Here is a 27,078-nt window from a genome sequence, read left to right on the forward strand (position 1 = left end):
GTTAACGCTATTTCCAACCAGGGGTACAGGGACTATATATTATCATAACACAAAGACATCCACAGTGTGTAATAAAAAAAATATGTGGGTAAACACTGTCTTGTTTTAGTTGCATTTTAATATGATACAGTGCGCTTTGTGGGCGTGAACTCAATAAACGCAATAAACAAATTAGACGCAAAACTTTTAATATGCAGCAGCACTCCCCACTCTTCATAAACACATACAGACAACAAGTTTAGCCCCAAAGTGAGTGCGTTTCCTGAAATGCCCTGCAGTTGTTATCTCTAAGTGGCGTCCCGGGGCGAGTGGGTGGAAGGATGCGTGACTTGTGGAGCAGATTTAGAGATTCCCCAAAGATCCACACAGGCACACACGCTCACAGCGATGGGGCAATGTTAATGTTTGTACTTGTGTTTGCTTGTGTTTGTGCTCGTTTCCAGATAACCATTTACTTTACAGCCCAGTTTTGATGGAAATGGATGGAAATAGCATTGTATCTCAGGATGACAAGAGGTAATGCATTAATAACAGCCCTGTTTCCATATTATTACCAAGACAATACATGAACATTTCCTGGTAATTAAAAGCCTGATACTGCGTGAGTTGGATGAGTTATAATAATGTTAAATAAAGTTGAATGACATGGAGTTCTTCTTTAAAGGAATAGGCCACCGTTTACCTTAGCTTAGACGAGTTCATTTGTACCCGTCTGGTCTTCACTAACTGATTAACTAAGTGTTAATATAAGAAACCTTTATAGTAAAGGTTTTCACCAAATAAAAATGTGTGGTGCTTTTCTATATTTCAAGTAATTCAAGTGCATAAACCACATTTACTTACTGCGAGTTGCATATTAATTAAAGATATACTCACAAGAGGGTTTGCTTTCATGTTTACTAACAACACTTCTAGGGCAAGAGTTTAGAAACAGGGCATGTTAAGAAAGAAATCCAACTGGGTATTTCTTCCTTTATTTGTGATGGTGTTTTGCATTCTGTTTATTTGACAGACAAGAAACATTTCATCTGGGGCAGAGGAGCGTGCCCCAGGGCTGCCAGCAAACCCGCATCTATCAGCGTAGGCCATTAAACACTGAAAATACTAATATATTTTTGAATTGTTGCAGTCGGGTACATTTTGTTTTTATGTATGCATGTACTGTATATATGTATTTATGATTATGCATTTTTGTTTTGAGTTTAGTTGAGTTTTGTAACCATGTCTGGGAAAGGTGCTACACAATTAAAGCTGCTTCTTCTTCTTCTTCTTCTTCTTCTATACCTTCTATACCTTCTATGCCTTCTTCTTCTTCTTCTTCTTCTTCTTCTTCTTCTTCTTCTTCTTCTTCTTCTTCTTCTTCTTCTTCTATACCTTCTATACCTTCTTCTTCTTCTATACCTTCTTCTTCTATACCTTCTTCTTCTTCTATACCTTCTTCTTCTTCTTCTATACCTTCTTCTTCTTCTCGTGGTTGATGAAATGCCATCCAAATTTGCCTATCGATTCTAGAATATTCAAGCAGTCAGTCAAACAAAAAGTGTAGCAAATAGTAGTGTTCATAAGCAACTTTTAGCATCTGGAAAAGCCTGATGCATTATTATTATTATCATTATTATTTTTATTATTATTATTATTATTATTATTATTATTATTATATGGAAATAAGGTATTTTGAGAAGACCACCTTTGAAGTTTCAACTTCCTATGTATATTTATGGAGGAAAAGAAAAGGGCAAAAGAACAACAGTAATACTTTGTTTATTGCTTTATTCCTTTGTTCCCAGGTGAAAGCAAACATGTTTAGAGACCAAGCTTAAAACCTGAAAATAAAAAACAAGGCTTGCCCGGAGTGTTTTTCCTTGACACTGGAGTGGACCAATCGTGTGGACCGACTGACTCACCTCTCTCCTCTTCATGCTCACTCCGCTCTATTTTCATTGCTCCAACTTTGCAGAGAGGTCCATAAAAGCCACTCAGGTTGAACCGAGGGCAGCCTTCATGAGAGGCAACAGTAAATGGGCACCCGGGAAAAATGTATGCACTTCTCTCTGCTCAAGTGGGAAAAAAAGTCACTGAAGAACCACAGGGTAAATATTCAGAAATTACAGCTGATTTTCCATCCATGTTGGAAAAGTAAAGCTTACGTAAAGGTCCAATTGAAATTGTGCTTTCAAGCTGAGAGAAAAATCACCAATTCCATGCACCTTCAGACTGACCTGACTTAGCCTTGTCTTTTATCAACCAGATTTCCACATTTTTTTTGTATAGCCCAAGATCCAGATGCAAGATCCAACTCCCATGCATTGTGCATTAGTCCATTGCGAGCACTGTAGGCTAAAACTTAAGATCTTTTATTCCTTGTCTATCCAATATGTGTCTTTGTATAGGAAGCAATTGGTTGAAACCCTAACTGATGTGTGACATTGTGAACAAAGGTAAACTGGCAATGATTCATGTTTGATTTGACTGATTTTGACCTTCACAATGAAATCTTTACGTTATAATAAAAGATAAAACACTTGGTGGCCTGTCTCCAGCCACAGCTCTTCATTTGCCTCATTAGTCCAGCTCTTGGTAAAACCCCTCCACAAGGATTTGACATCAATTCTCATTTACTGCACTTTGAAGTCTGATTAATTCACAATTACAGTGAGACAGGCAGAGAAAAGACAGTGAAAGACAGAGAGGGAGGGTTTCCGCTGAATGGAGACAGTCAAGTGAACAGTGCAAAGGCAGAAACATTAAATCTGTTTTGAGTTGGGTAATTGCAGGCGTCAAAGTAGACATATCACACATAATTGAAGCAGGGATGTTTTACGTTGTATAATTTGAAATAACATCAATGTAAAGAAAGCCCGACTGAAGACTGGGCTGGTCAGGGTTTGAGTTGGCCTGGAATGTTTTATCATGGTTAAAAGTTTACAAAAGTAAGTGCAGCATACGTCTCCTTTAAGGTAAACCAGAGGACACATAGCATGCTGTAAGAACCCAATGTCTGTGAAATATTTAAAAAGATGCACAGTACCTGACTTCTTGCACCGCTGATTACATTACACAATCACCATGAATCATAGTCTCATAAAGGCAGTATATCAGAGAAACACCAGAAATAGCTTTAACAAAAGGAGGATTCTCCATCTGAATACAAGACGATATGACAGGAATAAAGGATGGAGCGGCACCATTGTGTAAAGCCATTTATTGAGTCCATCTATCATTACACAGAATAAGGTACAAAGAGGCTTTACTGGGCAGTCTGAGGGGCTAGTTCATACGCTCGGATTAGGAGTGCATAATCACAAAAAGATTTGTAGCATCTGAACATATCCCTATAGTGTGATACAGAGTGACCTTTAGAGGGCTGGTCTTTTCAAGATCCCACGCTTTATTGAGGTTAAAGAAAAGAAGAAGAAAAAGAAAACACCTTAGCAGCACACTGTAATCCAATTTTTATAATGAGTTTTTGAGACTGATAAAGGTTTCTGGACTTTAAAAGCACAGGGGAGCCCCATCTCATGACATCAGAGGATAATAGGAAAGCTTTCGCAGCTTGAAAAGCAGGTATGAGGTAACGATATTCTGATAAAGCTAAAAGCTCAACAAAGCAAATTTAGCATAACAACAGCTTGTGGAAATGTATTGAGCAGAGATGCATCAATAAACATAGATTCAATCAACTTCCATATGTTTATCATGGTAAAGGTAATTATTTTATAAGTGCTATTGTTGTAACTTTTTAGTGCTTAAAACAGGTCTTTCATATTGATGACTCACTGAGTCTCAACAGACTAACCTCTATAAAGGAATAATAATAATTTTATTTTGCAATAATGTAACATTTATATAGATAGGTCAGACCATCGGGACCAAGCCTTTCTTCATTAAATCAATAGACACCAACAACATCTGTCTCTCTGAGGCTGCTATTTTGGAGCTGAACTAGTTTAGCGCTCGCAAATCAAAACAAACCCATTACACTTGACTATTTTTTGTGGTTCAAGCTGAACATAATTAAGGGCACTGTGTCTGTGATCAGTTTGTCCAATACACTATCTAACAATTGTGGAAGTATTCATTTATTCACTTTATCTGTCAGCATGATCTTATGCCTGATCAGTGTCCACACTACCAGTATTTTTCAACCATGGTAGCTTCCGTATTGCCCATTTTCTTCTGTGCACCAGTCTCAAGTGTCCTTGCATCCCAGGACAGCGTCGTAGGTCTTGCCCGTGAATCGGTGCTGTATTGATGTGAAGCCAGCAGCTGTGAGCAGGGCACTGTACTGAGCAGCGCTCCTCTCTCGCCCCTCTGTCTGGACCAGCATGTTCAGGGAGTACAGCTGAGCCGTTAGGGGCCCCGAGCCATCCTCATAGAGAAGGGCCTCCACCAGCAGCACAGCACCACCTATAGGGCACAACAGGACAGGCTGCTTTGAAGACTTTGATAGATCAAAAGAAAACGGGCAGAACCACAAACGATGAGCTGTGTGGATGGATAGAGAATACAGTTTTCTACCAATAACTTTCCAGTGTTAGTGTGAAGGAAGAGGCATAGCATAAGTCTATCTCGTCCCAAGACTCTGTGAGAAGGTTTGTCTATAAGGCTTCAACTATAGTACCATTTTACTATCTTCCATAAACAAACAAAAAATGTAAAAATGAGCTGCATGCAAATATTTTCAGTATTTGAATAAAAAAAGCTTTTATTTTTTTATTTATTTTGTTTGTTTAATGCTAAGCCACACGCTCAGGAAAATTGTCTTCTGAATCATAGCTTGTCTGTGTCTTCGATCACAGTCAGATGGGCAGATTTTGGGGGGGATGAGTGGCATTGTGGGATACAATCTGCTGTGTTATTTCGTGGAGAAGAAACCCATATTTTCCTCCTGTTTGCACAGATCAACACTGACCTGGTTTGCAGGCCTTGTACACTCGAGTGAGAAGCTCCACGCAGCACTGGTCAGTCCAGTCGTGGAGAATCCGGGCGAGAATGTAGAGGTCTGCTTCTGGGATGGGGTCTTTGAAAAAATCACCTGCGAAATAGATAAAACAAGAAGGAAGCTTTATAAGGTTACTTTTAAGAGTGACTGGTGTTGTGAGCTAAAAAACACAAATATGCCTGTTGTAAAAGGCTTCCGAATTTGCTTGGCAAGTTGTTTACAAAAACTACACTAAACCTTAGTAAAAACATGGTGGAAATAGTGAAAGGAGCCTGGTATCACAGAAGTGCTATTGCATTTTGCAGCTCTGTTTCCATATTTTCAAGGAAACAACGGCCATCTTTTCTGGCAATTTTAAGTCTTTATACAAGGTTAAGGTAAGGGTATTGGAAATTAATTAGGTGTGTAATCATTTTCCCATGCCATAAGTAAATAAGTGCTTTATATGTCATTGTAAAAGCGTACAACGAAACAGTATTCAGGTGTTAATCCTGAGTGAGTGAGCCACTGTGGGTCAAGCTGACCAGCATGTTTATGGAGGTAGTGGAAACCGTAGCACCCGGAGGTTCTCTGCTCCTCTGAAACGGTGCAGCGCCTCCTGGGTTTGTCCCTGTTTCAGAGCGTGGTGTCCTGCACTAGTCAGCCTCCACCTGCTCCTTCCTCTTCCTCCTGCACAGCTCCCTCCGCTCCACAACAGTCTTTCCCCATCTTCTGGGATGAGCCTAGCAGTTCATGTGTTTTATTCTCCAGTGGACGTCCATTAGCCAGTACAATAAAAGTCATGTGTGGCTTAGATGTGAGTCTTGCCCGGATACCTCGTCGTTTGTCCCCTTTTTGCTTCCTGTAGCTCCTCTTGTGAAGCCTCCACTGTGCTGCAAGTGTTGGGGGTTCTTGGTGCCTCGTCAGTGTCTCAGAAGAAGAAATGTGTAAATGGGTTTAGCTGATAAACTAACTGTTAACTTTTAAAAAGCTGCTTTTTCAGGATCATTATAGGCTTTTTGCAGTAAAAAAAAAATCCACCAAACCCCACAAAACACGGCAAAGACGTACAAAAGTATCCAGTAAAACAATGTGGACACATGTGGTACTAGCGAAAAAATGTAGAATTGTTAAGTTAACATGAGGGGTGATGCGCTAATCCTTCTGCTTCTGTTCACCCCATCATCATCATTACATTATTTCAGCTAATTGCACCGACAACTCGTATATAGCATCATGTCTCTTTATTCTACTAGTGTATTCAACACCTGATTATTAACTGGAGCGACATCTTGTGCAATTAAATTATGTCAAATGCATGGGGGTTAAACATTAATCATCACACAGAGATTTTCTACCGTTCACCGATGTATTTATGGTTGTAAAAAGCATAAAGCCTCATGTTTCCATTGTGTAATTTGGCTTGGTCTTATCTAGCGCTGACACTGTAGCCTAGCATTATCAGCCAATGGCAGAAATGGGTAAATAAACAGGTCTGCGGTTGCTTACAATCAGAACGGCAAAGGATTACGAAGAGGAACATACAGGTGGATGACTGTTCTTCAGCTTATGCACCTACTGTCACCTGCACTTGGTATTCGTGTATTTTAATAGGAGCACTGTGCCGCTTTGGGACTGAAGACAGCTGAGAGAGAGAAAACAAGGTAATGCAACAAGAAATGGCAGGCATCGCAGCTCAGCAAAAATAACAGGGTCAAACAAGGGCCAGGCAATTTGGATACAGGTTTCATCTTGTATATAGGTCACTGTATTGTAATGGGCAGTAAGAATCCACTTAGAGAAACAATGACATTTGGAAGGTGTCCCTCTTTCAGGAGAAATTATTCAAAAGGGTAATTAGTTTTACCCTACGAGATAAAGGTAAATCTAATCTTATTGTCTCCATTCGAAAACGTGTGCTCTGCATTTGACCCATCCTTCCATAACACAGCAGTGATGTGTACGTTCCTGACCGAGCGGCTCTTTCAGGTGAACAGTACGAGCCGGATTTCAATTGTGAAAAGAGCCGGATCTATTTTTTTTACAGTCAATTTAATCCAGAACTCCCCCGGACGAACACAAGAATCAGCCCAACAGTGCAGCAGGCGACACAAGTGTAAACTTTTTGCATGGAAAATGATTTGTCGGACAGTTGCAGCCTCTTTTCATTAGTCGTGGTTCAAGAATTTGATCACAAATACGTTTTTCAAAGCGTAAATATCGGTCCCATTGTAATTCTAGATGATTTAAATAAAAATGTGTGCCCTCTATTGATGGTGTCTTAGCTGTTGTGAGCTATCTGGCTGCCGTTATTAAAAATGTATATTAAAAAGAGAGAGTCTTTTGAACCACACAGCAGGATTGGCCTGATTTTGAGACTTTACTGATAGAAAAAGTACTGATACTGATACTGAAACTAATGCCTTAATCAAGAAATGTGCATTTAAATCATAGTCCTGGTATCATCTATATTTAAGGCTTTTCTGACAATTATCTCTTTTTATCTCTTAAATTTTAACAGACCTCTTGAATTATCCCTGTAAAACAGTGGTTCCCAACATTTTGTCTTTGTCGTGTACCCCCTACCTCAAGGATGTTACAGTTTATTTGAAAAGTAATTACTTAAAAGTGGTGTTTGAAAGAAAAAGGACATCGTTGCAGTCAAAATAAACCTAAAATTCTCCCAAAGCACACACATTTTACTGAAAAATATAGCTTTTCCCTTTTTGTCAATCTGAAATAGTTCCAAGTACCCCCCTGCTAGGTCCTCAAGTACCCCCAGGGGTCCCCGTACCCCTTGTTGGGAAACACTGCAGTAAAATATTAGTTAAGGAAGAACTAGTTCGCCTCTCCTTTCCTTTCCCTAAAGAGTTTGCCACAAACGCTTAATGAGTCACATTTTACAAATTAATTGCTTTTGTTCTGAACATGTTGAACGCAAACTGCAGCCATTTAGGTCATTATTTTAAAGCATAAATAGGAAACTACCAATTTTCTTTAATTGTTTCCAAATCTCAAGGGTGAACTCTACTGAAGTCGAACTCTATATGAATTATTGTAAGCTTTTGCTGTCCAGTAGGCATGTAATTCAGAGTGATTTGAATTGCTTGTATTGAGCTGATTGAAGGGTTACCACAGAGCAGTACTTCCTGGTGAACATCGGGTTTGACAATTTGATAAGCTCTGCCCTTCAACGGGTGATTTACGTCGGTATGTGTGGAATATATGCATTAATGAACCCGCCCGCCCCATGTTTACATTAACATATGCAAACCTGAGACAACTCCCAATGACTTCAAACTTCAGTTTTTCTCCACGATAATGAACACACTTACCTTCATGGAAACCGATCCTGTCGTGGGCCTGGGTGACAAAGTGTTCCCTTGACGTGTGCACCACCTTGGGGAGGTCAAAGATCGTCACAGTGCATTGTGGGTAGGCGGACGTGCAGTGTTTGGCTAATGCTCCGCTGCAGCCTGGAGGGAGCAAAAACACACAGCGAGGATTACTTACAGTGTAGTTATTGCACAATGAATACTGATTAGCTTCATCTTACACCCGAGGCCCTGCTGACAGAAAGTCATTCATACTAAAGAGGGGGAAGTAGCACTGGGATCAGTACTTAAGAGAAGGCTTTCAAGTTGTCATCTGCACTAGGATTGTGTCGAGCTGAAATCATTTCACCTGTCATCTTAAAAAACCCAACTGCAAACTAGACTTTTATTCCACTTCATTCCAATTACTCGACTTGCCTTAGGCCCAACCTTGTTAACATTTCTAAAATCTACTCGCACCTTTTTAAATGGCCTAATTGTTTATCAAAATAATCCAGTAAAGATGACAACTAAAAAAACCTTTTCTGCAACGGAAAACTCCTCTCAAACTGAGCGTTTACTCACAGAGTAAAAATGACACAGTATTATTTTGGATAAAACTGGCCCGGTCAGTAATTTGGCCAAATGCCCAATCTCAGCAGATCTTGAAAGCTTGGCAGTTTGGGCCTCGTTAGTTCCAAGATGGGAGACCGTATGGGAATGTCAAGTGCCTGGGTGAGGGGTGTGTGTGTGTGAGTATTTGTTGGTGATCGGATGGCTATTTACGAAGATGTGTGCAGCCATGCCTCTGTCAATCTACCCCAAGGGCATCTGTGGCTACGTAGCCTACCACCTGCAAGTATAGAGCAAGGCAAGTTTCTAAGTAGAGCACAATTCATACACAAGGCAATTCAAAGTGCTTCACAGTTGCATAAAAGCAGATAAAATCATATTATAGAAATCAATTATAGTATAAAGCAAGAGTGCAGATAAGATACTTTCAGTGTAATATGCACGGGTAAAATGAACTGAAGCACTGCCTCAACGTGTTTATCATTGTCTCTGGAAACCACCAGGAGACCCCTCCCTGAAGTTCTCAGGGCCTGAGATGGTTCATACTTTGGTGCTAAACCATGAAAAGACTTGTACACAAGCAGAGCTGTTATTCAATTCTCTGAGCGACAGGAAACCAGTGCAGAGACTGGAGCACTGGACTAATACGGTCGTATTTCCTGGTTCTTGATTCTTGACTTGAGCAGCGGCGTTCTGGGCTGCACGGTTAGCTCTTCCGCTTCACAGCTAGAAGGTCCCGGGTTCGATTCCCACCAGGACAGGGTCTTTCTATGTGGAGTTTGCATGTTCTCCCTGTGTCTGCGTAGGTTTCCTCCGAGTACTCCGGTTTCCTCTACCACTAAAAACATGTGCAATAGGTGAATACTCCAGCCAGGTGATTCAGCCTGGCTCTACATCATGGAGATGGGTCCCTGGGCGGCACTGCTGTCGACCACTGCTCCTTATGGGCTGCCCCAGTGGCATCGAAGGATGGGTCAAATGCAGAGGACAATAAAGTATACAAACAAACAAACAAAGGATGTACTGCAGCTCTAACAGCTCATTTAGAGAGGCCAGTGAACAGGCTGTTACAGGAGTCTAACCTGTTGGAGACAAATACAAGTCTGGTTTCGCCACTATAGGCAGAGGAGCTCCTTTAGTGAGAGGCTGCTCTTGCTCTCCTGCTCCACGGATAGACTCAGGAAATCTTTCTTGCCCAGAGCGATTAGGCTGTATAACAAATCCTTGGGTGGGAGGGGCTAAATGGGAATTATAGCTGTACAGCGCTTTTATTTATTCTATGCACTGTCCTATTAATTTAATGTTTTCCTAATTTTTAGTATGTTGTGTTCAGCGCTTCATTTGGAAATGAGTTGTTTCTGGAACACTTTTGGATTGCTGTGATGGATTGGGGGAACAGGCCAAAACATTTACCGGAACACTCTCATTAAACACCATCATAACATCTAAAATCTTTGCCAGATCCTTACACATTTTCCCCGGATCCTTCACCCTGAAAAATGGAAAGATGGGGGATCAAACTAAGCACTGGTTGTGTTTATGTGTGACTTGTGGGTGCAGCTGATGAAGTGAATTTCCTTCGAGATTAATAATACAGTATATCGTACTATACCTCTGATCTTGGCAATGTTTTCCAGATGGTAAAAAGCTGCTGATGTTATTGCTTTGATCTGGCTGTTTAAAAATAGAGTAGAATAAAAAACGTTACTGTCCACCATGCACAATGACGGCAGAAATGGCTTGCTCACACATTCAACTATCTGCCCAAATACATTAAAGGGGCTAGATGCAAGTTTGCCATTTTCTACTCACTACTGCCACCTCAGGTCAGACGTGTAACTGCACCTTCCATATTAAGCTCGTGCATGACGGCACTTCGGACCCAATTTAACACTTTTCTGAGTGACAGTGCAGGATTTTAGAGGCAGTTGTGGTGAACAGGTCTGAGCTCATTCTACACATTAGGACATGGCTGGAACATGTAGGGGGAGGAAAATACTTAGTTTGAATATTTTTAAACTCTGTATGGTCCCTTTAAGTTCAGGTCTGAGTCCCTCTTATTACCCCTAGATTTCTAACCTGATTTTTCTGTTTTAGAGAGAGAGAGAGAGACTCGTGGTGATATTATGAATGTCCCATGTGAAGGAGCTTTGACTCCTTGTATGTGAAAAGCCCAAATCAGATTCTCTTCCAATACAAGTACGATGTCCAACATTACCACATGTTTACAACAACTGCTATTAGTCCTGCTTATATTATCAGCATACCACAACACTGAAAGCTACTATACTACAACTAGTTATACAAAAACTAATTTTCCATCACCATCACATCAACCACAATTCATACCTTCTACTTACAACTTTGGCCAGTATACACTTTCAAACACACTTGAACAAACAATTTGTATATCAAAATGTTTGAAATCGCACCACGATACCTTCTGCAACTGGTGCTTTTAAAATCCCTTCTAATTACTTATTTATTTCCCTGGCTCGATTTAATTGTGTAAGCTGTCTCTGGGAATTTGCCTCATCTAACATTTATGCTAATGCGAAATTTTTAATTGCAGTGGATTTTGAGTGACACAAACCCACTCCATTCATAAATATTCACGGTTGCTTTCCAGGAAGTGCACAAATACACACGATCTCAGTTTGAAGCCAATAAACCATAGCCATTAATGTGATTTCCAATGTAGTTTATAACCATTGTTTATATGCACAAACACTTGCCACTTGCTGAAGGACCCCACGCTGTTCAGCTGAGGTCAAAGCTGTGATTTGAGCTAGAAAAAAAAAAACAGTAACAACACAGGAACATGCCACACACACACACACAAGCTTTATGCACAGGTTCAGCTTAATATGAAAAATGACTCCTTCATCTTGATACTTTGGCACCTTATTATCACCGTTCATGCTTCATACACTCTGAATTTTAAAGAGAAGATCAGAGGAAGTGACAGATAATAATAGCAGCGGAGTCTGTGGAGAGGGTTGGACTGATAGAGGAGCCCTGAGGTGGAATTGAGGAGAATAAGCATGTGTTGCACCTACAAAGATACTCAGATCACATGTAGAAGTGAGATCTCAATAAAAGTGTTCTTGAGTCGTTCATATTTCGGTCTTTTCTCAGATGTCAATGATCCTGACTTGTTTAAAATGTGCATTATGGTCTAATTTTCAACACAAATCGCAAATCTATAACCAAACATTCCATACTTACTTAGGACTTCCGATATGGCGGTGCAATATTGCGATATTTTGCCAAACCATTTCAGCACGACATGTTCAATTCAATGTTTGTTTTTCAGCTGACGTCATCAAAAACCACTAAATCAGGATCAAAACAAGGGCAAACTTGAACTAAATCAGAAAATGTTTAACCTCTTAATCCCCGCCTAAACTGAGTGTACACTGTACAGTCTCCAGTTTAGCCAAATCCATGTAACGCCTCATTTGAAAGCTAAGACCTACAAAACTCAGCTAAATGGATCTGTTGGGTTTTTGTCGGTTTTGCCACTTTTTCATTGCTTTTTGTAACGTTTTCGTCTTGCTTTTGTTGCTACTTTGACTCTTTTTTAAAGAAGCTTTAAGATTTGGGTAAAGCCAAACTGGAGAAAATGTGCTCGGTTCGGGTGGGGTTTAAGAGGTTAACTAAAACTGAACTTTTACACTTTTTTTCAGTTCTGTTCATTGTTGGTTTTTGGATAAATTTGCACACACAAAAAAAATGTGGCGATCTCAGTCAAATGAAGGCTTAAAGCAGTACAAAGTAACTTCTTTACCTTAATAAATCCTTTTCTTAGTCCCTCTGGGGGTAATACAAGTGTTAATGGGATGATTGGGGGGGTCTTTCATCTCCCCCGGTGTCTCTGGCCAGAAAAACATAATTGCAACTTCCCCAATACACACTAATAGAATCACGAAGAAAAACAGGCAAAGCTAACTGTGGGCTAGCACCACTTAAACAGCATTTACAGCCAAGTTTGAGTGAAATAAAATATCTCCACTGTGTAATTGGATGTACAATATCCCGCTCTCCCTTTGTCTTTTCTATCAACATATTATTTACTCTCATGGACAATTAATGAGTAAAAAAACGCAACATGCTACGACACCTGCAGTGGCGCTTATGAACTCTAGGGGAGCTACTTATATATATATATATATATATATATATATATATATATATATATATATATATATATATATATATAGTGGCTTCTTGCGATACAGATATTGCATTGCCTATTATTGAGATAAGTTAATTTTTGCGATATATTGTGCAGCCTTACTTACTACATACAGATTTAAAGCAGACTTTTTATTCCAAAATAGTGCAGCCCAAGGAGGTTAAGTATATGTGAATGTCAGCAACTGTGGGTTATAAGCAATTGTCTTTAAATGCTAAAATATAAAAAAATATAAAAATATCACAGTATTTTTACACACACAAACCGTTAATGCATTTCAAAGCAAACCTCGTGCTCCCTGTCAAAACAGAAATTACGATGTATCCACTAATTATCCAGCAGACTGAATACATTTGCATGTCTAACGACAGCAACCTTTACTTTTAAGAAACGATGTCTAATTCAGGTCAGGCTTGCTTAAACTCGCATTCACGAGCAGAAGTTCTGTGGACAGCAGATGAGCAGCAGGTGACACAACAGATGCTGTGGTTCGTGATGGGGACAGCAGCTCGCGCGGTCGCACCCTTCACACCCCCGCTGGCCACGCGCGCAGTTTCGGAAACCCACTGCGGTGCATATCATGAACACGCGCGCACAGACGGGTACCTCCGGTCTGTTCTGTGTCCGCAGCCCCGTGTGGCGGAAAGAGCGGACCGCGGGTGTTTAATGGCTTCACAGCGCCCCCCTGTGGTCAGCGCAGGTGTCACACTGCAGGTAACCAGACTTTGAGAGACGTGACTTTAGAGCTGCAGATGAAAACCAAGCAATTTCACTGTCTGATCTTTATCTGTGTGTGTTTCTATTATATTTGAAGATGAGGCCCAGCGTTGTCCATTTTGAGTTTGTTCGCCCACTTTTGATTAAAATCATTTTGGATGAAAGAGAGTGCACAAAAGCGCTAAAAATTGATTCAGCTAAAATCAAATAGTGCAGCTCCTTGATGTCTGGATCACACATTTTCTTTTTTCCAAAATGGAACCTGTTACTCTGACAAAGAAACATTCAGTAATTAGTGAAATTTTAGGTTCTCCATGTAGGATGAGTGTTTGGATAAATGTGACAAACACACATTTTCATGAGTATGACTGTGTCTGGGACTTGGTTTATTCTATGTGCCCTTGTTTCTCCCATCAGTCCAAAACATGGACACAGATTTTGCCACTTACTGCATAGCTAATGTTGAGACGTGACATCATGTGAATACCATCTGTTTTCCTGACCATGAGCCTGTCTCAAGATCTGGAGATGGCTGCAACACAGCACCTGACAGTTTGCCCCGGCGGCACTGAAGGGTGGGTTAAATGCATGGGACAAATTTCCCTCAAGGAGCAACAAAGCTTATCATGGCCTCAACTTTAAAGCAAACACCGACACAGAGGCAGACATCAGTGGAAATTCAACATATACTGTGACTAGCACGGGGTGATTGAGTTTGACGATGAAAATCTCTCTCTGCACAAACAATCTGATACCCCATTATACGCAGTAGAAATTGCAGAGAAAAGTGGAATGAAACGAGAAAATAAAGTGCATTTTATAAACTCGTTGTCGAAAAGATTGCTGGGGAACAAATAAAGTTTCAGTGACTCTAGCTGTGTTTAAAACGGTTAGATCCCCATTATCTGGTGAGAAGCTGAGTTGAACCAGCAGCTTTGACAGGACTGGCAGGATACTGCAGCCATCCTCAGTGGGACCACTCAAGACCAACAACAGACAAATGATTTTGAAAAGCTCTCAACACTGTTTGACCACGCAGTGTTGAGAAAACTGTTTCAAAGTTAGTGCAGAACTGCAGAAAGTAGCGTCAACTAACTTTGCAAATGATTGATTCGGGCTTATTGTCTTCTTCTTCAACACACATGGGCTGCTGCAACATATACAAGCTGACATTACACCTTTTATGCAGTGTGATTTGAAGCATGGTAGGGTGACCATCCATCTATCCATCCATCCATCCATCCATCCATCCATCCATCCATCCATCCATTTTCTTCCACTTTTCCGTTTCCGGGTCGTGGGGGCAGCTGTTGGAGCTGCCCAATTCCCACTGCACCAGAACCAATGGCCTCATGTTTCTAACCGGGCCTGTTGGTCTCTCATGAAGGGCTTCTGAACCGCTCTTTGACCTGACACCTTGGACCTGTTTGCCATGGGAGACCCTACCAGGGGCACGAAGCCCCCAACAACAGCTCCCAGGATCATTCGGGCGCTCAAACCCAGTGCTTAATTTGATCGCACGTTTGGGGGCGATCAAATTGGTTACCCCTATTCTCAGTTTTTCGGGGTAAAGGATCCAGGAAATATTTAGGAGGATCCGGCAAACGATTGATCTGATATAATGGTGTTTAATGAGAGTGTTCCGGCAAATGTTTTGGCCTGTTCCCCCAATCCATCACATCAGACCAAAAGTGTTCCTGAAACTACAAATTTACAAATCAAGCACTGCTCAAACACCTCCACCACGTTAAGGTAGCGGTTCAAGGAGGGGACCAGAGGACCACCACACAAAACAAGTTGCACAATGGGATGGGACACAGTAGGACTTGAGAATTTCAGATTGCTAGAGAATTCGCTAGGTCCCAAAATATTCTAAACCAGAAAGTTAGGACACCCAATAATGTACATTTTAAGCAAGGAATGTGGATAGGTCTGTCATGATAACAAATTTGAAGTTCGATATATTGAGTCAGGAAAGTATCGCGATAAACGATCTTATTGACTCCAACGGTACTAGACTCTGTTAACTCTCAGGCATAAAAATGACAGCAAACCTCTGTTCTAAAAGTGCATAATCATATCCTAAAATACCTCACAAACCACACAAAAATAATGAAACTGAAGTTTTACAAAGAAAAAATAGGGGGGAAATGCTAATAAATGTACAGACGATAAATATCAAGCGTATCGTTTATCTGTTATTTATTGAACAATAAGTCGACAGAGTAATTATTGTGACAGACCCTAATGTGGAGATTATTCTCTTCTATTATTAGTTAAATTAACTGGTTTCAGACAGTTGCGTGTGGTTTTCGCCAGTGCAATGAAGTCTGGCGCTCACTCACTAATGATGTTGCTCCTTACTCATTACAGTAATAGACAGTGCAGTGGTAGATGACTTTGGATGACTTTGCCGGAGAATCAAGGATGCCTGGTCAGTCTAATGTTGCCGTGTCTATCTTTGTACATGTATGTAGTGCGTATGGCTGGACCAGCTGTCTCCTGGTTCACCCAGTGCGATCAGTGTTTTATAAATGTTAATGAGAGTGAACTCCGGGCCGTATGAAAATGAGACGTGACAAACAGCAGGGACTTACCTCCGAGGTCACAGATGACCTTAAAAGGCGAGAGGTCAAAGGCCGTGACCACGTCTCTGCCGCAGATGTTCCAAATAGAGTTCATTAACTGCATGAACTTGACCATTTCCTCGTCCGACCTGCCGACACAACAGAAAGTCTGAGTTTTTCCGCTTATTTAAAGGTTTCCTGAGCTGCATAAATGTGCATAATAGACGGAGCGATTACAATATCAGGCGTCCCACAAGAATTAGGTTCTTGAAAGACCTAGGACACGGTGGAGGGAGTGTGTTTTTCGGTTGAGCTGGGATTGCCTTTGAGCCCCCCCAAAAAAGCTGGAGGAAGAGTCTAGGATGAGGGAAGTCTGGGAGACCCTTCTACAGATCTTGAACTCTGTTTATGCTAATGGCCTATAGCCTATGGTGCATGAGAAGCAGTGCAGTATCTCAGAGTAGTGTAAAAGTGATAGACATTTAGGTGGAAAAATACAAAAAGACCTAAAGGCATTCTTGGCACAGGCATATCATTAGAACGTCTTTATCGTTTCGAATGGTTCAGTGAAGTCCATTAAACATGCTGTGAGCCTTAAAGAACATAAGCACCATGAGTATGAACCATGCCATGCCAACTGGATGAGAAAACAGTGATTCATGTTTTGTTTTGTTTTGTTTTGTTGTTATTTAAATTATTTATTTTCATCATGTTGGGTCTTTTTTTCTTACTGTTTATGTCCAATGTCATCTTTGATTCTTCAGAAGAGCTCCAGGCCGAGTACATACACTGTAAATATTGGTCCAAACATGTGTGAAGTGAACTGATCAGAGGAGAGAGACATGAAAAGACAGTGTGACCTCTGGGGCGGCTCCCAAAGTGACGCACTGTAAATGGCTGCAGCTCTGATACTTCCCGCTGTGAAACGAGGAGCTGATGTCTGGGCCTGACTGCATTCTGTCAACATTAATCTGTAATGTTTGCGCATCACAAAAATCACATCTGGTCTTATGCCACAGCATTATTTTGAACGGTAAAAGCTTGACAAGACCAGAGAGAAAAATCTAATGGGATAAAAGCGACAAGAATAAGTTGAATTTACAGCTGGGGTCAATATAACCCAATTAAAGAGAAAACTCAAAAACATTATTATTATTATTTTTTGGCTGGGACAGTGCATGTTGTTATTTTAGAGGTTTAGGGGAAAACCTCTGCTTTTTGTTTTGTTTTTCACATTTCCTGCCGATTTGCACACCCTGACTGTGAGCTGAATGTAACAAATACATTTCTCCATTGTGAGATCAATAAAGGATATCTTATCTTATCTTATCAAATCTGGAACCTTTTTGCAGTGAGGTAAAAGCACTAAATCATAATGAACTAAACTTATGGACAATATATGTCCATAAGTTGTTTTAACTGATGCTAAGATTAAGGTTAAGATTAAGGTTAAGGTTAAGGTTAAGGTTAAGGTTAAGGTTAAGGTTAAGGTTAAGGCTAAGGTATACTTTATTAATCGCCATAGGGAAATTCATTCTCTGCATTTGACCCATCCTCATTGCCGCTGGGGCGAGCTGTAGGAGCAGTGAGCTGCCAGTGTGGGCCGGCGCTCGGGGAACCATCTCCATGATTTGAACAATGTTACAACTTGTTGAAGAAAGTCAACTTATGTTTGAAAATGTCTCTTCACACAGTGTTTTTCATTAACGGATCTGTTTCAGTGCCATAAAAAATATTGTTCTCGATCAAATTCACCCAACTTCAGTCTTACGAGTGCCATCTGTAGAGTACAGTGACAAATATCCAAAACGATATTGAACAAAACTCAAAACAGAGATATCTCTTATATATAAGAGATATAGATTAACTCTTCATTTAACCACAGTGCCTTTAACGTTGTGGCCCCACGCCTTTGGAATCAGATGCCTATTGAGACAGATTAGACAGGCTCAGTCTCTGCCTGTTTTTAAGTCACACATCTTTTTCACTTACCTTTGAAAATGTTTGATCTTATGTATTACTGATTGATTTTGTATATATTTTTGCGTTTTGAGTTTTGTGTACAGCACTTTGGCCAAGCTTTAAATGTTTCAAAGGGCTTTATAAATAAAGTTTATATTGTAGGAAATTAACCACATAAAACTGCAAAAGAGGAAAAGGCATAGTCTCGCACAGAATTCTTAGCTACCCTCCTCGTTCCTCTACAGCCACTGTACAGTTCTCTGTCAGAAAACCTTTTTTGTTCAACAGCAGTGACTCATTCTCGGAGCATCTTTGTCGCTCCAGATCATTCTCGAGTGCAGGATCTCGAGACTGAGGACTTAAATTTTTCAGGTGCAGTGCAAGGCGGGCTAAATGCTGAGGAGTAAACAGTGCTAGTGTGAGTCATCCTTTCGAGTCGTTCTTCCTGCCGCTCCGCGAGGTTGTTCCCCACTCGGATAATAAACCCGCAGTATTCACGAGGGAAATGAGCGCCGGTAAACAAGCCCTACTCCACATTAAATCAATTGAGCACAGGTGTTAAGTCTCCTCATTCTCAATCAATTAAAGCTGAATTGCAAATTAATTTCGGGGAGAGAGTGCGTGTGTTAAGTGTGCGGATGAGCAGAATTGTGAGCTGAAATGGTTCATAAGTCAAAGAGAATGTGACATTTTGTAGGAAAAAAGTTCAATAAGAAATGAATAATGCTACAGCAACGGTAAGTATCTTAATGCTTTACTGTGATCAATATTGGCAGAGAAGGCTCAGGATTTTTGGAGGACGAAAAGACATGGGGTTTAACTGCAGTGCCCTCTGAGGAAAACACTATCCCCATAACTCACAGATGGATAAGTTACCAAGAACATTGTCCAACATGAATCTGCGGTGTCCTTCATCTCACCCCTTCCCTGCGCTTGTATGTACTTAATATATTGCTTTTACATCTGACATCACGTTAAGGACAAGACGAAAGGACATTTTCGCGCCTCATTTCCCTCTTGTTTGGGGCCTTGACAGATTTTTAGTCCTGCGAGAATCGACCGCGCGCCACAGTACATTGCCTCAGGCTGGCAGCGATCAAAACCTATTAGCAAATAACGTGTGAAACTCCTCCAGCCATGTGACCCCTAAAAAAAAGTGCTGACCGGCCAATCGGTGAAGCAGAAAGTGTTTGCATTAGTTACTATAAACAAACAAGACCTCAAGGGCAATGGAGTGTGTGCAAGTGTATATCGGCTGTCTTCTTCTAACATGGCCGCGTCACATCTCCTGTCTCTGAATGAATCCCAGCATGTCATTTTTTGGTGGAAAGGGAACAAAAAAATAGTGACAGACTGTCTTAAGACAAAGAGACAAGGAGTGAATCTAAATTAGCCGCTGTGTCTCTATGCGGCGTCTGCATTGGCATGTGTGTGCTTGTGTCTTCAAAGTTTTACCTGTACAAAGCTTGAAACAAATCCTTAGAGTTGACACCAAAAGCCTTTTCATACTGGTTTTCCCCGTCTCTGAAAGTTGAAGAAATATTTGATGTTAGATTTACAAACTGTCTAACCTTGTTCATTGAAGTTGCATGACGAATACAGTTCAGTTCACAGTGCCTTGAAGTGGACATACTAGCCTTAATTGTGGCATATGACCCGGCTTTTTCCCTTCTTACCCCTTTTTTGTGAAGGACAGCATTGATACTGTATGTTGCATCATGTAAATTCAGGTGTATGTGTGTAGAAAAGACACCTGATGAGTAATGACTGCTCTTTTAAGCTTCTTGTGTGTTGCTTGGAGTGCCTTCCGGTGGCAGCTGGGGGAATTACAAATGAGTGTGTCATAATAGACATAGTTTGAAGCCAGAAAGGCTCAGAACAGGTGTTGTGAAAGCTTTAGGGACCGTAAAAATGTGGAGAACACCTTCTGGTTCAATTACAGGAATACAGAAAATACAGATCGAAGCGTTTTCTGTAATAGAAGAAGAAACAAACAAAGTAGACCAAAGTAAAGAGGATTACTCAAACCAAAATAACTGTGTTTTTTGTTGTTGTTGGAAAAGTGCAACCATTCAAGTAGCGTTTTTTTTATATTATCATGCCGTCCTAATGGCATGTGCCTTGAAGATCACATGGGAAAAGAATATCATTATTTACCATTGAAATTCGCAGCTCGTCACTCTTCCAGACAGTCCCAGATGTAAAAACAAAATATTTTGCAAGCGGTGAAATCAATTGCAGACTTTACACCTGCAGGCTACAAATCTGTCCTCTTCCACCCCAAAGTAAGAGTCTCTGTTCTTTCTTATCCCTGTGTGGCGTTATTAACCTTGGCCTGTTTTGAAGTACACTTTATTTGCTTCCTGTTTTAGCTCTGTCGAGTCTGTCAAGCCCTTGCATCATGTTTGTCCCAATTAAACAAAGGAAATGTCTGGAGTGTCAGTCACATGGGGCAACACAATTAAACACACAGGGGATACACCAAAGAGGTTCAAAGCTAACTGTGTTTTCAGAAGGAACGTTTTGTGCTCCACTGAACTGCATGAAATGAATTTTGATTTTAGGCAAGAATGATGAAGAACAAACAGGGTAAACAGCGTCAGACCTCACGTGTCATCTACAAAGGAATATCCTATCAATATCACTATCAATAAATACATATCCAAACAAACTCCTGTACTGACCTGATGGCGTCGGTGAGGTAGTGCCAGCACAGGTAGATTGTTTTGGAGCTGTACTGTATGGAGTGATACAGGGACACAGGGCTGGAGCGTGTCAGGTAAACTCTGGCCTCTTCTGAATTCCTGTACAACACTGAAGCACATAACATAGACATGTTTAAAGGCCTTTCTCCCCAAACCTCTGTGAAACATTCAGAAACTTTTATCACAACCTATATGTAGGCCTATATATTCATTTATTTATTTCAACTTGTGATAAAACATTTTAACTGTGAGTGTGTTAGGGCATTTATTTTAATGTCAACATGAAGTAGTGTATGTCCTTAGATGTCCCATTGATTCACGCATTGTTCCCAAGGCTGCGAGAACCCAGAGTGCTGAAGGTGCTGCAGCAACCTCTGGTGGATAGTTTATGCATTACAGTCAATATTAAAGGCACTATACGGAGTTTGAAAATGTTAAAATTAAGTGTTTTCTTCCCCCTACATCAGGGGTCCTCAGACTTTTTTCTCTGGGGGCCACATTATTGTTCCTGACTTTGATGGGGGGCCGGACCGGGTTGGCTATAACATAGAATTATATATTCTATGTGAAGTAGAGATTACGCACAGTCGTCCCCACTGCTATATCCACAAGATCAACACTTGATTCAGGCTCATATTTGTTTCAATGTAGTGGTTTGCAAAAATAGTAATCAAGTCTTCACACTTTGTTTTGATTTCCATGTATTTTTCATTTTCAAATAAAACATCATTTTGTAATGTGACCAAAGTAATAACTTTTTACACTTGCATTGTGCTTTACAAGCCTGTGTCACAAGTTTCTCAAAGTACTGTCATTATTCATTCTCTCCACACTCTGTGGTGGTAAGCTTCATTTACCACGTGGCTATAATGTGTTTATATTCTGATCTCTTATGTAAGTGCCCTCTCCTGGACACCTGTGGAATTATTTTTTATTTATTCAAATCAAATTGCCCCCTAGTGGCTGGAATGAGTAAACTGGTTATTTAGTTAAAATATCCTAACTCCGCACAGGAATGGGCTAGAGACTTACTTTTTATTTTGGGACATACTCAGGGATTTGTGCTCTACAAGTTGGGGGCCGGATTAAATCATCTCCGTAGTTTGAGGACCCCTGCCCTACATGTTCCATCCATTTCTTAAAGTGTAGAATCAGCCCAGACCTGTTCACCACAACTGCCTCAAAAATCCTGCACTCACTCAAAAAGATGTTAATTCGGGTATGAAGTGCCGTCATGCACAAGCTTAATGTAGAACCTGCAGTTATGCGTAAGACCAGAAGTGGCAGTAGTGAGCATAAAAATGGCCAACTTGCATCTAGTCCCTTTAAGAAAAGAAAAAAAACGTAAACAAGCGCAGAAAAAACCTTCGCACTGTGCACCGCACTGAAAATGTTCCTGTTTTGGGTCCTGATCATAGACTGTATATAACCGACCACAAAATGCACAGTAATAAAATACATAAAATTGTCCCCAGTCACCCACCATGTCTATTTATTTATTTATTTCATGTGGACATAACAATAGCATTGGGCAGACCAGATACATTTATTTTTAGTGTTCCAGCAAAACTGCTAATTTGCAGCACTTGTCCATAGGAGACTAGGAGACACAATTAACATATCAGGCCAGACAGCTTTTATAATGTCCTGACGTCTATAGTTTCAAAGCAGTATTTATGTACTTTCTAACAGTGTTGTTGAGGATACTTTGAATATTTATAATCCTCTGTGAGACGAGGGGGATGTATTCTTCCATTTCACTGAGTCAGAGAGAGCACAGGCCTATCTCACCGAGTTTAGTGAACTGTGGAACTTCAAAGAGAGCTATTTTGGGGATCCTGGGAAAGTGCTTTAAATACTATAAATATTAAAGTTAGCTTGGAGCATCTCAAAATGTGGACAGAATGTTTTTTTTTGTTTTTTTACCAGCAACATGTGTAGTATATGTGCATCCTATATAATGGTATAGTGGTGCCAGTGCGAGAAAAAAAAAGTGCACTCACGAGATCCTACCTCAAATCAAGAAATCGTTTTGTTTGTTTTTTTCTTTAACATGAGTGTGCTACTGACCCTGTCCGTTCTCCTGGTGTGTCTCGAGCAGCTGCAGACCGGTGCAGGCCGCCAGCAGCCTCTCCATGCCGTCCAGACTCGCCCCCACTGCCGCAGAGAGCTCTTCTACAGACAGGGGGCGCTGTGCCTCTTGTATCGCGTCAAACACTCCCAACTCACAGGAGGTGAACACAGTCTGAGGTGGAGAGAGGACACACTGTTGAAGCAAGCTGTAAGATGTGTGGATGCAGTGGTTTCACATTGTTTTAATTTGATCAGAACAGGAGTCAGATTTATACAAAAGGGTTCATTCTTATGCCAAAAGTAACCGGTGTTCTTGTGTTTCGTTGTGAGCTTAGATCAGGGGTCACCGACCTTTTTAGAGCCGAGGCTACTTCAACAGCATTAAGTTGTTCAAATCAATATCTTATGCAAATGTGGCTTTTAAACAAATACAAAAACAAATCCCCTGCATAGATTGTGGTCAGGTGTATTTAGCAGCCCTTGTATACCTGATTTGTATAGTAGATAGTGGTGGGACTCGATTAAAACATTTAATCGAGTTAATTATGGCCTTTGTAATTAATTAATCTCAATTAATCGCATTTAAGCATCATTTACTTAGAGGTTGTATTTATTTTTTAGAGGTATATTTTAGATGCTTCTTTGTATTTTCCTGCATTTGAACTCATCTGAAGCAGAGACGTGAGGCCTGTGTGAACATTTCAAACACTTTTTGGAGAATGATCTTTTTAAATAGGTTTATGTTGATGCTTAACTGTGTGAATAAACAAGTTTAACTGTCAAATTGTTAAGTGCGATAAATTTCGATTAATATTTTTAATCACACTAAACTTTATGTAATCGTATTTAATCGAAAAAAGTCCTGGCCCTAATAGTGGAAAAACATTTGTTTTGTCCTTCAGTAGCCCCTAGGCTCCAAAAGATGACCATCGGCAATGTCTGTAGTTTCATCATATCTGCCTCAGAGCTGCATTAATGCTGCCATCCGTTCAAAGGTGTATCGAAGTGTGACGACACTGTGTGAATGACCTGTGTGACGTCACGAGGAGATTACATCATCATGGATCACCTTTAACACCACTCAGTTTGTGATTTTAAACATGAAACCCCTCTTCTGATGCCGCACTGATTCAGGAGCTACGGCTCCCTCTCAATTCAGCAAAAAATAGGTTTCCTTTGGGTACCCAGGTTTCCCCTACCACTAAAACGTGTACAATAGGTTCCCCTCTGGGACCAGGACTCCCCTGGAAAGAGATTTCAAATCCCAGGGGGCCTTTCCTGACCAACTAAAATGACTTGCTTTACAAAAATATAACGATTGAAAGAAAAAAATGCGAAGTCTAAGTATGCTTTCTGAACTTTTCAAATAGTTTCAAATATTCCAGGATAAAAGTTACTATTCGTCACAAATTAATTCCTAATTTAGATTTAAAATGTAATGCCAGTTTTCTGTAATTTATTACGTTTAAACGGAAGGATTCAAGGGTGAAATATGATTCAAATTGCCTCCATTTTTATGGAGAAAATCGAAATAAAAGACAACGCCAGGTTTAAAATGTTGTGGTTTATTTTGTGTGATATGCTCTGCGTCTTTGTAAAAGCACATGTTAAAAGAGCAAACAGACCAGATTTTTGTTGTTGTTTGCAAAGTATTAACCAGAGAATCAGAGAAATTCATGGTCTGCCAGTACAAAAAAAAATAAGACCAAACACAGTGGACTTGTATGCATAACATCCATAACGAATGCTTCCCCTGATAAACAATGACAGCTGCACCATTGCAATCTTTATTATGCAAAACTAATAAGTGCATACGGGTGAATTAAGCATGTTTTTTTGCCTGTCACACTTTTCACTACTTTCTCGTTCCTTTAATCTTCACCAGTTGGGTCATAGACTATCGCTTTTTCTGGGCAAACAGAAGCACAAGGGCCAGGAAGTGTCTCCTCCGGACGGGAGGAAGTGCAGAGACTTGCTTATACCTGATTTTACAGGGAGCGGGACGTCTCCAGCTCTTCTTTATGGATATACTGTATATATTCTTTGATTACCCACGACAAAAACAGAGTAGCTGGTCATTAGGTGCATATTTGTATTGCTGACAACAGTACAATCCAAAACACTGGCACTGGTGAAAAACCTGGACAACTGGGGCAGAGCTTGAGTAAAAGTGACAAATCAACGGTGTGGCAGAAATCCATGAGGACATGGGACACAGGGTTAAAACTGGGACATTCCCAATAAAAACTCTACTTACTTTTGTACTCTGTGCATCTAATTATGAAGCCTCGTCACTGATTTTGAACTAGCAGGAAAACTTTACATAAGGCTAATGTGACGGTATTGCATGGAAAGGAATGAAAGTGAAGTCTATGCATTACCTCATTCATTAGTGTGAAACATAACAAAAATCGGGTACAGGGCCTTTAAGTTAAATTAAAAAACAAACCATAAATATTATAAGTTCACATATAATTGCACAATAGCTTACCAAATGATAATAGATTACATTTTTGGTACAAAGAACTGACAACATCTTTGTAAGTTTTATCATTAAATGTCAAACAATAACCTCGGTATTTGCAGTAATTTCCTCTGTGGAACAATCATGTCTGAACATCTTACCTTAGACACGAGGAAGCCTTCCATGTACTGCAGTATTTTCCTGGGATATGCAGTATCTAGAGCCACTGCCCCATCAGGTCCTCTGCTCTGCTCCTCAGCCATGACCCCCTCGTCCTGCACCAGAGTCCCAAGTGGATGCCCTCTGTGTGCGTCGCTCCAATAGGTGTATTTATGAATGAGCAAAGAGAAGCACAGTGAAGCCGGTCCGAGTGCCAGTGCCCACCCCTTTGAAAACAGTGAGAGTAGCAGTGGGCTAAGAAGATTACAGCCAGATAACCCAGATTAGGATTGGGGCTCAGACGCCGCCACACAATGAAACAATATGGCAACACACTGCTGCCTTGTTCATCATCAGTCACAGTTGGTTGGAGACTTTGGGGCAGTGCTTTCCCAGAACAAGACTGAAAGTGTGACCTTAAAATGAGATTGTCTCAGCGGGTGACTAAAAGTAAAATGTTTTTGGACTTGGCCATAAAAGCATTAATGCTTATAGCATCATTGCAATAGACACTTGCTAAGAGTTTATTGAAAAAATAAAATTACAAAAAAGGAGGAAAAATAAGATGAAAAAAACAAAACAAATTGCCCCTCCTGGAACTGCCACCTTAACGTGGTGGAGGGGTTTGAGCACCCAAATGATCCTGGGGGCTCCGTGCCCCTGGTAGGGTCTCCCACGGCAAACAGGTCCTAGATGACGGGTCAGACAAAGAGTGGTTCAGAAGTCCCTTATGAGAGACCGACAGGGTGGGGTGCAAAGGGATTCCATGACCCAGCAACGGAAAAGTGGAAAAAATGAATGGATGGACGGATGGATGGATGGATGAAAAAAATCAATAAAATAAAGCTTCTAATTTTTTCAGGACGCAACAGTTTTTTTTTTAATTGCCAGATCTATGTATGTGCAGTATTTTTTGATCAAGCTGACAGAGTCGCCTTTAACACTTCTAGGAAGATTTTCACAACATTCAGCAACTAGCCAGTAGCCACTTTGCTCACTCTTGATTTTCTGCTGTTCTGCTTTGGTTTCCACACAATTTTGTACAATTTTGAAGTTTTTGAGTTCTTCCTCACTGTGTCGCCTCGCCACCACCTGCTGCTGACACTTTTTGTACATTATGTTTGCCTAGATACTTCATTTACCTGAAATTTACATTGTCTTGTTGATTGGTTTGTTTCATTGCTTTATTGTTTGGTGCAGCCTGAGAGGCAACTCCCATTGTGGGCAACACAAAAAGATTGATTGATAGATTGATCGAATATTATATATTGTGTGAACACATTACATAAACATACAGTACCCGTCAAAAGTTTGGAAACTCTTCTTTATGTATTGTTTTTTTCTATTACTTCAAGTCTATGTATAGTCTGACTGAAAACATTCATTGAAGACATGTGGAATTATTGAATTTGATTTTGCTTTGAT

General features: G+C 40.5%; 1 protein-coding gene across 1 annotated transcript; it reads right to left on the bottom strand.

Moving 5' to 3' along the window:
• Positions 1 to 3,229: 3,229 nt before the first annotated feature.
• Positions 3,230 to 25,797, bottom strand: asmt (acetylserotonin O-methyltransferase). Its single transcript, XM_079563467.1, has 8 exons — positions 25,656 to 25,797; positions 23,028 to 23,202; positions 20,937 to 21,066; positions 19,708 to 19,776; positions 16,321 to 16,439; positions 8,257 to 8,397; positions 4,913 to 5,035; positions 3,230 to 4,407 (listed from the first exon to the last, which is right to left on the bottom strand). Exons 1-8 carry the CDS (start codon positions 25,755 to 25,757, stop codon positions 4,190 to 4,192), a joined length of 1,077 nt encoding a protein of 358 aa, XP_079419593.1. The 5' UTR covers positions 25,758 to 25,797; the 3' UTR covers positions 3,230 to 4,189.
• Positions 25,798 to 27,078: the final 1,281 nt, after the last annotated feature.

Source organism: Gobius niger (assembly GCF_951799975.1).
Source record: "Gobius niger genome assembly, chromosome: 9".
Lineage (NCBI taxonomy): Eukaryota > Metazoa > Chordata > Actinopteri > Gobiiformes > Gobiidae > Gobius > Gobius niger.

Excerpts from the sequence above, each read along its gene's own strand:
- asmt (XM_079563467.1), bottom strand. The coding sequence starts at position 25,757 with ATGGCTGAGGAGCAGAGCAGAGGACCTGATGGGGCAGTGGCTCTAGAT. Across the intron at positions 21,067-23,027 it reads ACACCAGGAGAACGGACAGG|TGTTGTACAGGAATTCAGAA; the intron begins GTCAGTAGCACA and ends TATGTGCTTCAG. Across the intron at positions 8,398-16,320 it reads GGTCATCTGTGACCTCGGAG|GCTGCAGCGGAGCATTAGCC; the intron begins GTAAGTCCCTGC and ends TGCTCCCTCCAG.